Source organism: Molossus molossus, unplaced genomic scaffold, assembly GCF_014108415.1.
Source record: "Molossus molossus isolate mMolMol1 unplaced genomic scaffold, mMolMol1.p scaffold_m16_p_5, whole genome shotgun sequence".
In the NCBI taxonomy this organism is placed as follows: domain Eukaryota; kingdom Metazoa; phylum Chordata; class Mammalia; order Chiroptera; family Molossidae; genus Molossus; species Molossus molossus.
Genome location: NW_023425388.1, coordinates 10,671,320 through 10,686,024, shown reverse-complemented (window position 1 = coordinate 10,686,024; position 14,705 = coordinate 10,671,320). Strand labels below are relative to the sequence as shown.

General features: G+C 45.1%; 1 protein-coding gene across 4 annotated transcripts in view; it reads left to right on the top strand.

Annotated features, from left to right (window-relative positions):
• The window catches only part of TTC3 (tetratricopeptide repeat domain 3), a 122,142-nt gene extending 108,439 nt beyond the window's left edge, over positions 1 to 13,703 (top strand). For all 4 annotated transcript variants that reach the window (XM_036242245.1, XM_036242249.1, XM_036242247.1 and 1 more), the window contains 7 exons: positions 1,761 to 1,851; positions 3,297 to 3,398; positions 7,431 to 7,789; positions 9,398 to 9,524; positions 9,694 to 9,828; positions 11,096 to 11,188; positions 12,299 to 13,703. In XM_036242245.1, the coding sequence (XP_036098138.1) occupies positions 1,761 to 1,851; positions 3,297 to 3,398; positions 7,431 to 7,789; positions 9,398 to 9,524; positions 9,694 to 9,828; positions 11,096 to 11,188; positions 12,299 to 12,373 (982 nt within the window). In that variant the 3' untranslated portion in view covers positions 12,374 to 13,703. The remainder of the gene's footprint in view (positions 1 to 1,760; positions 1,852 to 3,296; positions 3,399 to 7,430; positions 7,790 to 9,397; positions 9,525 to 9,693; positions 9,829 to 11,095; positions 11,189 to 12,298) is intronic.
• The last annotated feature ends 1,002 nt before the right edge of the window (positions 13,704 to 14,705 follow it).

The following is a 14,705-nucleotide window of genomic DNA, read 5'->3' as shown; positions in this document are numbered from 1 at the left end:
TTGTGTATTTTCTTCTACTAAGTAGTATATAGGAATATCACTTCAGAGGATATTCATGGATGTTCACCTTTTCAATTCTCCATGACCTTTACCTGTTTTGGTTTGTTTTAAGAATAAGGTTTACCTGGGACTTCTACAGTCTAACATTTAGCACTTGTATGTGTGGATTTTCACACCTGGGATTATTTGTCCTCTATTTTTTTACTGTATTTCACACACAGGTTTTGACTTTTTAACCCCAAGTGTTTTCATTCTTCCTAGTGCTTTTTTATTACATTTCAAACCCTCCGCACTGAACCGCTTTCTGCAGGCCATGCAAAACAGTTTTGTTTGTTTTTTTAAACAATTTCAATGTTTAGCTCTTTATTTCTTTAATTTTAAGATTTAGGTGTTTGTGTTTTTTTCACATGCAAAGACCTTTCTGATGAAAGGTAAACTAATATGCAGATTCAGATGACAGGACTTGTGTAGTTGAGGTTGAGACCACTGTGGTGTTCAGATGCAGTGCTGAACTCCATGCGCTGTGCTGCATGGGCATCTGGGAAACAGACTTGGTCTCTGACCTCGTTTTCTCCAGTAGTGTCTGCTTCCTTAGTGAACCTCATAGTACACTAGCTTCTTTCTTGGGAATTCGGTGCTAACTCTGCTCATTCCACCAAAGAACAACAAAGACAAAAGGCACCCAAGGGATGTTCTGGGTTTTCCTCTCAGTGTGTCATGAAAACTGACAGTCACGGATGGATAGTATTTCTGATTTTCTCAATTGAGGAGCAGAAAGTGTGTGTCTCTTTCTGCAGACCAGGTGCATGAGGCCCTGAGGTCATACATCTGTTGTTGACATCAGGCCCCACCCTTTATCTTACACTAAAGTGGGAATTAGGGTTTTATTGCAATATTTTAGGTGTTCCAGGCCACCATTCTTTTTATTCCACATATAGCCTTTAATGTTAAACATGGATGTCAAAATGAAGAATGGTCAAATATTCAAATTTGAGGAAAGAAATTAAAATTCAGGAGAATATTTGCTGTCTGCCTACTGGTTTTGGGGTTTGGGTTAGATAAATCATTAAAATTTCCTAAAGTATCTCTAGTGGTATTTGTAAGATACACAATTCTTTTCCTTTTTTTTAAACTCCTCAACCAAGGCCCGACCGGTGTGGGTCAGTGGTTGAGTGTCGCCCCATGCACCAAGAGGTCACTGGTTTGATTCCTAGTCAGGGCATAAGCCCCGGTTGTGGGCCAAATCCCCAGTGCGGGGCATGCAGGAGGTGGCCAGTCGATGTTCTCTCTCATCCAATGTTTCTACTCTCTCTCCATGTCCCTTCCTCTCTAAAATCAATAAAGGAAATAAAAATTTAAATGAAAAATAAATCTTCACCCAAGGATATTTTTCCATTTTTCTTCAGATATAATGGGTACAGGACGGGGGAGAAAGAAACATCAATGTGAAAGAGACGCATTGATTAGTTGCCTCCCACATGACCCCGACCAGGGCCGGGGACCAGCTGTGCAACCAAGGTACATGCCCTTGACTGGAATCGAACCCGAGCATGACTCTGGTCCACAGGCCGATGCTCTAACCACTTAGCAAACCTGCCAGGGCAATATATAATTCCTCAGAAATAGTTGTTTTTTTTGTGTGTGATCATGTGAAATGTTTTTAACGTTTAAATGTTTTTCATTTGTACTTTAGTGCTTTCAATTTTTAAAAATATTTTAAAGCAGACATTAAGCCATTTCATTTTTTTCTCCTTTTTCAGTGATTCTGCAGCATATCCTGACCTGCAGTCTGATGTACAGTCATGGGAATCATTTCTTTCTGATGTTAGAAAAGAAATTGAGAAAGTAGAGGTAAGTTGTAAAATATTTTAATTCTGTCAAAATCTGTATGATGGTTATAATTCCCAAGCAGCTGGAGTGAAATTGAAACTGTACCTTTTTTTTTTTTTTTTTTTAATCTTCACCCGAGGACATTTTTCCATTTTTTTTTGTTCAGGTAGAGTGGGAGGGAGAGAGAGGAACAGAGAGAGAAACATCGATGCGAAAGGAACACATCGAGTGGCTGCCACCCGCATGACCGACCAGGGCCGGGGACAAACTGCAACCGAGGTATGTGCACTTAGCGGGAACCGAACCCGGGTCTCTCTAGACTGCAGGCCAATGCTCTAACCCCTGAGCCAAACCAGGGCGAAACTGTACCTTTTTTGAGCAGTTAAAAGCAATAGATGCCCTGGCCGGTTTAGCTCAGTGATTAGAGCGTCAGCCCGCAGACAAAAGAGTTGTGGGTTTGATTCTGGTTGAGGGCTTGTACCTCAGTTGCGATTCAGTCCCCAGCCCTGATGGGAGTCATGCGAGAGGCAGCCAATCGATGTCTCTCTCACATCAGTGTTTCTCTCTCCCTCCCATTCTATCTGAAAATAAATGGAAAAATATCCTTGGGTGAGAGTTTTGTTTTTTTTTTAATAAAAACAATAGATATTTCTTGTTGAAATTTTAAGACTTATTCATGAAAGTAATGGTATTTTCTTAAGTATCTTAAACTCTGCCCTTGATGCTAAGATTAGAGCAGCTTTGTTGGATCAGGCTATAGAGCATCTAATCAATGAGGGCTTATTTTGAACTTCTTTCCTTACAAGAAATGATTATTTTAGTACCTTGCATTTCAGTTATGTTTCTTGGAAAATTGTTGCCCATTATTTTTTAAAATGTTTTTGCTGATTTTTTAGAGAGAAAGGAAGGGAGAGAGATCGGGAGATAGAAACATGAATGAGAGCTTGGCCAGGGTGGCTCAGGGGCTTGAGCGTTGTCCCATGCAGCAAGAGGTTGCTGGTTCGATTCCCAGTCAGGGCGCATGCCCAGGTTGTGGGCTTGATCCTCAATATGGGGCTAGAAGGAGGCAGCCAATTAATGTTTCTCTCATCGATGTTTCTATCTCCCCCTCTTCCTTCCTCTCTAACCAAAAAAATATATAAATATATATAAATATATATATATATATATATATATATATATATATATATATTTTAAAAAAAGAAAGAAACGACGAGAGAGAAACATTGATTGGCTGCCTCATGCACACCTCTGCTAGGGATCTAGCCTGAAACCCAGGCATGTGCCCTGATTCGGAATCAAACCAGCAACCTCTTGGTTCATGGGTTGATGCTCAACCACTGAGCCACACTGGTTAGGCCGTTGACCATTTTTAATGTGTAGTAAGAAAAATAGTATTCATTGACGATGGTGGTTTTCCCTTGGAATTTATTAGAAAAACTTAACACCTTTTCTTCTACCTACAGTCTCAGTTCGGAGAACAAATTAAGGCAATTAAAAATGGTTCTCGGCTCAGTGAACTTCCTAAAGTGCAGACTTCTGAGCTTTCATTTCCTGCATGGAACACAGTAAGTCTGTCATCTTTCTGAAGGGAAGAAAACAATTTCTTTTTGAATTGGCCAAATGAGTTGGTTGTTGTTTTCTGGAAGTAGGGATGCGATGGGTGAATAATTGCCTTAATGTTTTTAGTATTGGTGTGACTGGTTAACCTTTTAAGCATTATAGTAAACAATCTTATGTAAATGGAAGACATTCTTTCTACATTGGAGTCTAAGGAGAGGACTGAGGTGAACAGACTGCTGGAACATCTCCTCTCCTTTCTGGATACTGGGGGGGAAGAGAGGGGATGTGTTTCCCTGCATTTGAACAAATACTCCAGGTGTAGCAGGTGCCTATGATTCAGATATAGTTTATTCTCCGATGCTTAGAGGCATAAAACCACAGTCTGGAAATTAAGGTTTGTTTCCTTGTTAAATGCAGAATAAAAACTTATATAGATGAGACACACAAGGGCTTTGTTGGTCTGGCATATCATCTTTACTACTGGTTTGAGGTATATGCTGCATCTTTTGAATAACAGTGATTGCCATACCTTGCCTTGTTTTTTGTTTTTGTTTTTTATTAATTCTCACCCAAGGATATCTTGGCATTGACTTTTTTTAGAAAGAGTGGAGCCAAGCTGGTGTGGCTCAGTGGTTGAGAATCGACCCATGCACCAAGAGGTCACCAGTTCGATTCCTGGTCAGGGCACATGTCCAGGTTGTGGGCCAAATCCCCAGTCAGGAGCATGCAAGATGCGGCTAGTTGATGTTCTCTCTCATCAGTGTTTCTCTCTCTCATTCCCTCTCCCTTCCTCTTTCTCTAAAATCAATAAAGGAAAAAAAAATTCTTTTTAAAAAGTGGAAGAGAGGAGAGAGAAAGAGAAACATCAGTGTGAGAGAGACATATCAACTGGTTGCCTCCCACATGACCCCATCCAGGGCCGGGATGGAACCTGCAACACAGGTACATGCCCTTGACCAGAATCGAGCCCACGATCCTTGAGTCCACAGGCCGACAATAACCGCTGAGCCAGACTGGTCAGGGCTTGCCTTATTATTTTAAAATACGCAGCACAGTAGAGCAATGTTACTTTGTGAACTTTAAAATATGGCTAAATCTAGTATCTTTTTTCTTATTTGGACACAGCAGATGCTCAGTAAATACTAAACTGAAATGAATTAAGCCCAAGGGAGATCTGACCATAAGAATTTAAAGAAGAACTCTATTCAAGAGTTGAATAGAGCCCTAGCTGGGTAGCTCAGTTGGTTAGAATGTCATCATGAGACGCCAAGCTTTCAGGTTCCAACCCTGGTCACGGCACATACAGGAATCAACTAATGGTCCTGGCCCATTTGGCTCAGCAGTTAGACTAGCGGTTCTCAACCTATGGGTCGCGACCCCTTTGGGGGTCGAACGACCCTTTCACAGAGGTCGCCTAAGACCATCGGAAAACACATATTTCCAGTGGTGATTCATAACAGTAGCAAAATTACAGTTATGAAGTAGCAATGAAAATAATTTTATGGTTGGGGGTCACATGAGGAACTGTATTAAAGGGTCACAACATTAGGAAGGTTGAAAACCACTGAGTTAGACCATCAGCCTGCAGACCAAAGGGTTGCAGGTTTCATTCACGGTCAAGGTCATGTACCTGAGTTTCAGGTTCACTGTCCCAATTGAGGTGTCTCTGTCATATCGATGTTTCTCTCTCTCCCTCCCTTCCATTCTATTTAAAAATAAATGGAAAAATATCCTCAGGTGAGGATTAACAATAAAAGAATCAACCAGTGAATGCATCAGTAAGTGAAGCAACAAATTAATGTTTCTCTTTCTCTCCTCCCCTCCCCCCCGCTCTAAAAATCAATAAAACACATACACACACACACACACACACACAGTTGATGAGAGATAGGTTTCAGAATGTTTGGCACAACATTGAAATCTTCTGGTTCTGAAATAGCCTGTAAGGCAACTGTTTTCCCAGCACTTGATTTACACCTTTCTGCTGCTGCCAGACCTTTGCCGGGGCGGTTCCCAGCCTGGGATGCCGTCCTCATTCCTGCACCGTGCCTTCCCCTGAAGCCCAGTCAGGGCTGCCCTCATTTGCCCCCACCCATGATCTATCATATGCCTTCGTCTCCTTCACTCGGATGACAGCTCCCTGCAGTCAGGGGCCTGATCTTGAATATCTTTTTCTCATCAGACAGTACATGTTAAGCGTGCAAAGTTAGTGCATTCATCTAAAAAAAAACAACAAACAAAAAAAAGGTTTTTAAAACATTTAGCCATCTTGAACTGAGTAAAACGGTCTACTGAGATCCAGAATTTTTTCTCTCCTTTAAAATGAATAAGAAATAGAGTTTTATTTAGAAGTAAATTAAAGATCTTACAGTTTTTTCAAGTTCTTATTGCAGATATGGAGGGGAAAAGAGTTAGATCTCAGTAGAATATTTTACTATTTTTAATTCTAGCTTATGTAATTTTATAAATACTCAAAAGAATTTTAATATCCAGAACACTGGGAACTTTGTGTGCCAGGAGCTTGAACAATAAGTATCCCTAAAAATCAGTCCCTCTCTCATCTCTCCCTCATTCATTCATCAGGCATCTGGGGGTGGTCAATATTAGATGTGGTCTGTGCCTTTAGAGTGTCTATGGGTTTGGGAAGTGAGCCGTTAAGCCCATAACTACAGTCGGAACGTGCCGAGGTTTTTCCCAGGTGCACGGAATGCTGTGGCAGTGTAATAGGGGCACTGACCTTAGCTAGAGGTCTGGCCCCCTCAGATGCTTCCCTGTTGAGTCGGCGATCCAGAATAGGAAGTAGCCAGGGAAGGCGTGGTGGACGTGTGTGTGAGAGGCGGGCTGGTCGTATGCTGTCTGGAGGGCCAGAGCATCCCACCTGGAAGAAACAGCATATTTGGAGGCTGCAAAAAAAGAGAGAGAGAGAGAAAACACACCCGTTTCATGTATAAAAGAAGTTTAATGTGACAGTGGGGGCAAGAGGGAGGAAGATTATCGAGTACCCAGGGCCAGCATGAGCGCAGCCTTTGTTCCGAGTGACAGGGCCAGCGGTGTGGACTTTTCCTTGGGCTGCTAGGGAGCCGGTATGGGTTTCAAGTAAGGACAACATGAGCTTTGCACTTGATGACGATCAGCTTGACTACAAAGGGGAAGTGTGAAAGGGACCCCAGGGATCCCCAGGTGACCAGTCATTGGTTCATTGCCACCACCCAGGTCCTGGATTAGGGAGCGGCAGTGGGGCAGGAGAACAGATCTGGAGGTTGGAGGCACAGTTGAGCTGCGCTGCCCACAAGACTGGGGCTCAGTGTGTGTGTTGGCGAGTCGAGGACAAATCCGGATTACCGTCAAGGATGACGTCAGCACTAGATACAGGGGGAGGACGCTGCCGAGTCCAGTTTTGAAGACATTGAGTTTGAGTGGCCCAGTGGCCCAGCGGATTTGCAGAGTCGGGTCTCAGATATTCCAGACTGGAACATTTAAAAAGGGGGCCTTATGGCAGCAAGCTTGCAGTCCCCGGGGCGAGACAGTGTGGAAGGGCTGGGGGAGGGGGCCCGAGGCAGAGATTGGACTTGGATAGCGCCATGCGGACTTGCACAGGCCTGCCTGGAGCTGAGAAGAGAGGTGGGAGGGAGGCCAGCTGGGTGCAGAATGAGAAAGTGGCCAGCGTCTAGGTGTCCTGGGGCTGAGTGATGGAGACTGTTGGTGGCCTTGGCAAGGGCAGTTTTGGGGAGCGTTGGAACAGAGGTTTGATTCGTCAGCCATAAAGTATAGCTGGGAAGGGAGTGGGGTTCCGTGAGAGGTGAAGGAGGGCAGGGAGGTAGGTGCAATGTTCCTCCTTAGGCATGTTTCAAATTTTATAGAAAAAGTAAGGAATTACAAAGAGAGTTATTGAGAAGTCAGAGTCCAACCGTTTTCTAACAGCTAACAGAACAGGTTATGTTGCACTTTCAGCACCCGATTTTATTATAGTCATGCCCAATTATCAGTCTTTGTCCGTGGATGTTTCTCTAAGTACTGCTGTGGTGTGTTCCTCACAGATTCGCCCAAAGTCACTTCCTGAGTCTTCAGGTCGTGAAGATCGGGGTCCCTCAACTTCTGCAAGTCATGAGACTGGAACTGGCACAGTGGTTCCCAAGGATTCAAGTCTGGTTTCTGCCAGTGGTCACCCAGTGGGGGCTCCCTCTCCGCTGCCGGCATCTGCCCCCCATCAGCTGGGAGCCACCTGGCTGCCGCAGTGGCAGGGCGCTGGCCAGGCAGCTCCGCCCGAACAGAGCCCCGCCGCCTCGGAGAGACCACCTGTTCCTCCAGGACGTGCTGCGCGCCCGAGCCCGTCTCCAAAAAAGCCATTCAACAGTATTATTGAGCACCTGTCCGTGGTTTTCCCCTGCTGCAGCAGGTACAGATGGGAGACGGGTGGTACTGTTCACTACGTGTAGTGAGCTGAGGGTTCCTGATCAGATATAACATGGCCAGTTAGGGGCTGACGTGGAAGGGATTGCATAATTTTTTTATTCAGAAAGACAAGTGCTACATTTTGTTTTTAATCATAGAGGTGAGTGTTTTCAAATACATGTTCAGTGTATGTACCTAGATTGAGAACTCTGAGCACTCATCAGAACCCAGGGCGGTGTACTAAGGTTTGATGAGATCAGTAACATGCTGTAACACTGGTTATGGAATCACTGGTCTTTACCATTCTGGGGAACACAAGGCATATAAAAAAGGCGGCACCGCTCACCTCTTGGGACACCTGATTTTGAGAGGTGTGAGGGCAAAAAAACTGGGTATAATTCAGTGGTGAATCAGGTGTGTGGGCCAGTTACAAAGGGAATGCTTGGGTGGTGGGGAGACTGCTTTTACCTGAGTTCTCAATACACACATCAGTAGGGCTTCTCCTTGACCTTGGCCTTGCTCTCCAGGTTGATGCGAGGAGACAGAGGTGCTCCTTGTCTCAAATGAGGTAGAGGGAATGTCTCCAGTATATAGCTAAGAAGAGAGGATTTACATCCAGGAACAGCCTCAGCACCTCCCGTGTTATTTCTGTCTTTGATATGATATTAGTTACAGTCCCAGAATTTATACTTTTGAAACAAAGTAGTCATTAAATGTAATTGACTGCAGTTGAGGTTTTGCATCTACAGGGACAGCTCTGCCCATATCAGGAATTTACCAACTATCTTGTAGAGGCCTACACCAGAGTTTCTGTGCAGAGGACCCAGGTTCCAGCTGTGGCCACCACATCATTTTATACATGAAAAATTAAGTGAATAAAGCCAGTTTAAAAAAAAAAAAGTGAATGTTCGGTCTGCACATGGTGTCTTTAGCCCACGGTCCACTGTGTGAGAAGCATGGTTGGTTCTCTCAAGAGCAGTTACCCTGCCAGTTGTAAGAATATTGCAGTTGAAATTACTGAAAGTACCGTACAAATAAAATTGTTTACAATCTTGGTAAATTTGGCAAAGTTAAATAACCAAATAGAAAGGCGTCTTAATTTTCTGAACGTTAAAATATTTGGGCTATCACTGGTACAGTATCACATTTCTGTCAATTATTTACCGTTAACATCCACAGGTGCTTGGGAAACATTCAGGCTTGAAAACCTTGTGTGTTAGGTTTTTAAGGGAGGGAGTCAGCAGAGCTAGTGTCCTCTTAGAGAGTTATCGATGTCAAGTCAGAACCAGTGGTGTCTGTTGGTAGTGATGTGGCATCAGTGGCTGCGTGAACCCAGGTTTTCGATAGGGCTTACTCTCCCTGGTGCCTCCAGCAGAGAAACTGCTGTGTGGAATTCTATTGCAGTAAGTACCTAGAAACGATATTGGAATTTTTATGGCTACTTGGAAAGAGTGACTCTGCTATTTTACATACAGTTACTGTTGTCTACCTGTTCATTTTGTTTGTGTGTATATGTTTCCCTTAGCTGTTGGGTTGATATTGGCACATAATATTTCTCAGCAATGGAAAACTTTGACTTTCTGCTGTCATTTCTCCCCACTTTCTCCTTCAGCACCGAGCTTGCTGGTTTTATTAAAAAAGTACGAAACAAAAGCAAGAATTCACTCTCAGGACTGAGTATTGATGAAATTGTCCAGAGGGTGACGAAACACATTCTAGATGAACAGAAAAGCCAAAAGGTCAGTGTTCTATCAAATACAGTGAAATTCCTACTTTATCCTTATCTGGGTATAAAATGTGAGAATTGCAAAGAACAAAAACAAGCTTCCAATCAAAATGTGTACTAAAGGCAGAGGATGGTCCAGCTTTTGGGTACTTGAACCTTCTCCACCTACATTATCTCTGCAGCCAAGTCCGGGACAGGACAGGAGGTCGTCTGAGTCCAGCTCTGATGCTTCCGTGATGGGGGCCGCCCAGGGACCGCCCTCCATGATTGCTGGACCATCGCCCAAAACCCAGGGGCAGAGGACAGAAGACATCCCTGTGAGTGTTGTGTGTATGATTGTAGAGTCTGTTTTGTTGTTTTAATGAAGAGCATTGTTAATTCATGATTTAGCCTAATTCTTTTCATTTCTAGACCTGATTCATTGTCCTGTTAGAATAGTCAGTGAATGGCAGGGTCATTGTCTCTCTGCTTTTGTGGGTGCCTTGGGGCCATGCAGAGAGAAGCCCCTGTGTGTGTAACAAGAGCTCCGTCCAAGCACACTGCAGGAAGTGGGTCTGCAGGAGGGCAAATACATCAATCTTATACCAAGTGTGGTATCTTGAATAGTTGAAAGGAGTGATGTTTGGATAACTTTCTTCTTTGTGACCAGAGGCTTTGGAATCCCAGATTCAGTTGCATCACTTAGGAACCTGCACTCGGATCATATCTGCTGTGCAGTTGTGGTTGGGCTAAAGCTGCTGCAGAATTGCTAGGAACCTCATTAGCAGCTCAAGCCTTCAGACCTTGCCCCAGCCCCACTCCCTGACCTCACTCCCCGTGCCAGGGCTGCATTCATCCTCCTCTGGACAGTTCATGGGGCACTGCTTTGGGGCCACAGTTCCTTGCCAGCTGCTAAGAACAGAGAAGCAAGGCTCGTTTCCGGCCTTCAGGGTGCTCGGAGTGAAGAAGGGAGTGAGGGTGGAAATCGTGTGTGGCAGTGCTGTGTGCTGCAGGAGAACTTCGTGCTGACGCCTTTGGGTGGCACTCAGTCTCTGCGTTCACATGGAGACACTGTCTGTGCTCTCCGGGCTGTGAGCTGCTGCAGCCCTCACCTCCCATTCACTGGTCCCAGCCCCACACCGCTCCTGACCGTGCGTGTTTGCTGGCACGATGTGCTGAGTGAGCCATCCGTTTGTTTTGTTTTCATTTGCACAAGTAATCCAGATTCATAGAAACTTGAGAAAATAACAGGAAAAATAAGTCTCTCTTAACCAAAAGTAACCAACCACTGTTACCATTTTATATCCTTCCAGGCTCTTTTCTAGGCATCTCTGTACACACGTTACCAGGAAGTCCGTTAACTATATAACACATTTTTTTTTCTCTGAGAAAATTAGAATTTTAGAAGTATACTTTTCTTTTTGTACATTTATATCTTTTCCTAAGAAATGCTATTTAAAAATAAGTTGTGTCTTCAGTCTGATTAGCTATAAATGGGAATAGTTTGTCACTTTAGTAGCAAATGTATTTGAAGGCACAGTAAGAAGAGTTGATGTAGTAGAAAAGAGTTTAGGAATTTATTATCAGCTGCATTTGTTTCCACAGACATGGGGTGCACATTCCTGTGAAATATGCCATGAGGTGTTCAAATCCAAAAACATGCGTGTGCTAAAATGTGGGCACAAGTTTCACAAAGGGGTAAGTGCTCTCTTCGGCCATCCTCCTATTGCGCATCTAGACCGTGGAATAGTTTGAAAACAAAAGGGGACCCATATGCCCTGTGTTTTCACAGCACTTCCCCTGTGACCTCTTGTGTAGTGTCCCTGTCTCCGTTTCCAGTGCGGACGCTGTGGGAGGGCGCAGGCCTCCTGGGCCCTGGGCGGTGCATTCTGCACTGCCCCTCCACCCTTCACTTCCGGCCGGGGCACAGTGGGCTGCGTCGGCGAGGTCGGCGCTGGCATCGAGAGCAGTGTCAGCTCCGTGACGGGTGATTTCTCACACACGTGGAACTAGACAGCCCTTGTCCATTTAGTGCAGTCTGAGGCGAGGTGAGCGTTTCAGAGAAGAAGCACTCCACCTGACCGGTCCGTAGTGCCTGAACCTGGCAGAGTCTGGCTTGTGCACTTCTGGGGTTTGTGGGTAACTTTTGGCGTTTGGGTTACTGTGAGCATTTGTCCCACACCCCTGATGCTGGCTTAGAATAGATCAGGTCTCTGCCACGCCAGTGTGCAGATACAGGGCACTCACTGAAGGGGTCAGGACGGCTTGCAGTCCGGTGCATGGCCTGCCCCCATCGGGTGTAGGGTGTCACGCCTGGGCTCTGAGACTGTACACACACGCCCAGCTCTGCGACGGCAGGAGGCCAGCCACTGGGGACCACGATGGGTAGACAGGCTTCAGTCAAGACTGATGTGCAGGATGATGGGGTGTGCGGGGACCAAGGCCAGGCAGATGGGGGGAAGGGGGGAGGAATTGGGTGAGTGAGTCCAAGGGCCACAAAAATGCCAGCGTCTAGAAGTCAGGACAGCTGAAACGCCAAGCCTGGAGCCGCAGTGGGGGCAGGGAGGAGGCAAGCGGCCATCCCTGAGGTCAGGTCAGAGGCCCAGAGTTCATGGGGCAGGTTCTGAGGCAGGACTGTTTCCTGGGGCCTGGTCCACCCTCCCAGGCTGAGCAGGCCGCAGTGTCCCTGAGTGTCGGTCAGCTGCAGGCCCCTCACTTAGAGTTGAAGTTCGCGTGTCTGCCGAGGAGCAGCGCAGAGCTCAGACTCACGTGCTCTGAGGCGCTGCCTGACTCCCTTTCTCTTTCCAGTGCTTTAGACAGTGTCAGAAAGGCCAGAGCACCTGCCCGGCCTGCCTGGACCATGTCCTCCTGTCGGAAGAGTAACCTGCACTGTCCAGAAGAGGCTGCCGGCTGCCCTAGGCAGCTCACCGAGGGTAACTTAACCGGTTTGTTGAGTTGGAAGAATAACAACGTACAACTTTGATATGAAAGGCAGACAGACATTTGAAGATTCTTTGTAGTGTGTCACAGAACTAGTAAATGGAAATCTTTAATAGAGTTGATAGTAAGTAATTTCCCCACTCTGTCTACACACTTCGGTAACAGCCAATGGTGGCTGAGGGTGGTGCGGAACCACGTTCTCACCGGGCTGGGCTGCCGCAGCGCCGCCAACAGGCTGCTCTGGGAGGTGTGTGAGCGCCTCAGAGCTGCACTTGAATTCGTCACCTGTTCAAGTGCCCCGATTACAATTTTTATAAGAGTCGGTGTTCCTGAAAATATGCCAATATTCTCCCTCTAAGTTTCTGCATTTAAAACATGGGCTTAAGCAAACCACATTTTAATCATTTGTAGTTCATGTTAACATATTGGCTGAATTAGACCAAAAGATTCCAATCTCATGTGAAACATTGTGTGATTTTGATTGTTCATTTCATTATTTTATTTCCCAAAAGTAGATTTGTATCAGCCAAGACATTTTACCCCTGAAATCAAGGCTCCGTATTTGTCACCCCAACCCCACCTTAGGAACTTACTCTTTGACCCCTTACCACTCTCCTTAGTGGCATTTGTCCTGCTTCAGGATTAGACAGCCAGTGTCTGGGCATCTCTGTGTGGCTCACAGCAGGCACTGTGGGGACTGCCACCATCATTCCCCTTCCCTGTCCCACCACCAAAAAGAGACTCTTGTGTAACCGACCATCCCAAGGTGTCCCTGCTGCACTCGTCCCATGTGTGACGTTGGTGTGAAGAAATGCATGCACTCTTGTACTCACTACAGTGGAAACTGTTAAAGATTAGTTCTCTTTAGTGACAGTGGTGATGTAAAACATGAATTCTGGACACATTCCATTTTTCTCAAACAGGAAGGAACAATACATTTTTTCAGTGTGTTCTTTGTTCCCCTGGGAGTTCACAGTCCCAAGTTCATGAGCTGATCTGTGGCCCTCCTCTGCCTTGTTCTGTGAGATTTGCTGTCTTGGTGATTTAGTCCATAGATGCTTATTCCCTATTTTGAAGCAGACTCTCCATGGAGGTCCCTAAAATGTTGTCTGCATGTTCCCGATGCCTGACAACCGTCAATAGTAAGATATGTAGGGACCAGTTTGTAGCAGCAGGTACAGAGGAAAACCAAGTAGCTGGGAAGTGAGAGAACATGTTTTGTACTTAACTCAAACTTGTGCACACGCCTTTCACGTCCTATGAGTGTCAAAATAAAGAGCATTTTAAACTGACATCAGTTCACTGGTGTGTTTATTTGTTCTTTCTCAAATAACGTTGGAAAAGGGTTCTACTCCAAAATTCAAGAAACTTATGCTCACATTTTCACTTTTTTTTATCCTCACCCAAGGACACATTTTGCATTTATCTTCAGTTAGAGCGGGAGGGAGAGAATTGGGAAGAGAGAGAAACATTGACGTGGGAGACACATCGAGTGACTGCCACCTGCTCAACCCCAACTGGGGCCGGGGACAAACTGCAACCGAGGTACGTGCCCTTAGCGGGAACCGAACCTGGGTCTCTGCAGTCCATGGGCCGACGCTGTAACTGCTGAGCCAAACCAGCCAGGGCTGCTCACATTTTAAAAAACTACTTCATCAGGAAAGAAGCACCATGTTTGTCAGAGGAGTCTAACCAAGGGTTTTAGGACGTTAGAGTCTGAATCAAAACATGACTTTTTGCCCAAATAAAGTTTCGCAAGGTTGGCTATTTAAACTTATGGCCAAAGTGCACTTCTTTTGAGGCACATGTGGATTTGTGGACAACGGAGGCTGATCAGTAGGGTTTCCCTTTGTGAGAACCTCAGTGCAAACACTGAGAGACGATGAAAGAAAACCAGTATTACTGTAGGTTTTTAATCTGATAGCATTTAATTCAACATAATTTATAACTTAAAGCAATGAGTATTCCTAAGAGTTTAGATTATTTTCCCTGTGGAACAGCTTAATCTATGCTATAAATAATGGATAACCCAATATGAAATTGAAATTGTGCCCTAGCAGTGCGAAATTACCACATTCTTACGGTAATTTCAAAGCCTCATAGTGGAGGCAGTGGGCAAAGTGTCAGTCAGCACATCACAAAACTGATGCAATGGAACTGTTTCAGGTAGTGTTTCCATCAGAAATGGATTAAAGGAAACAGGCAGAAGAGACAGTAACAAACATGGACACTTTTTATGTCAACAGAAGATACTTGCTGATGAGGCTGATTTAAA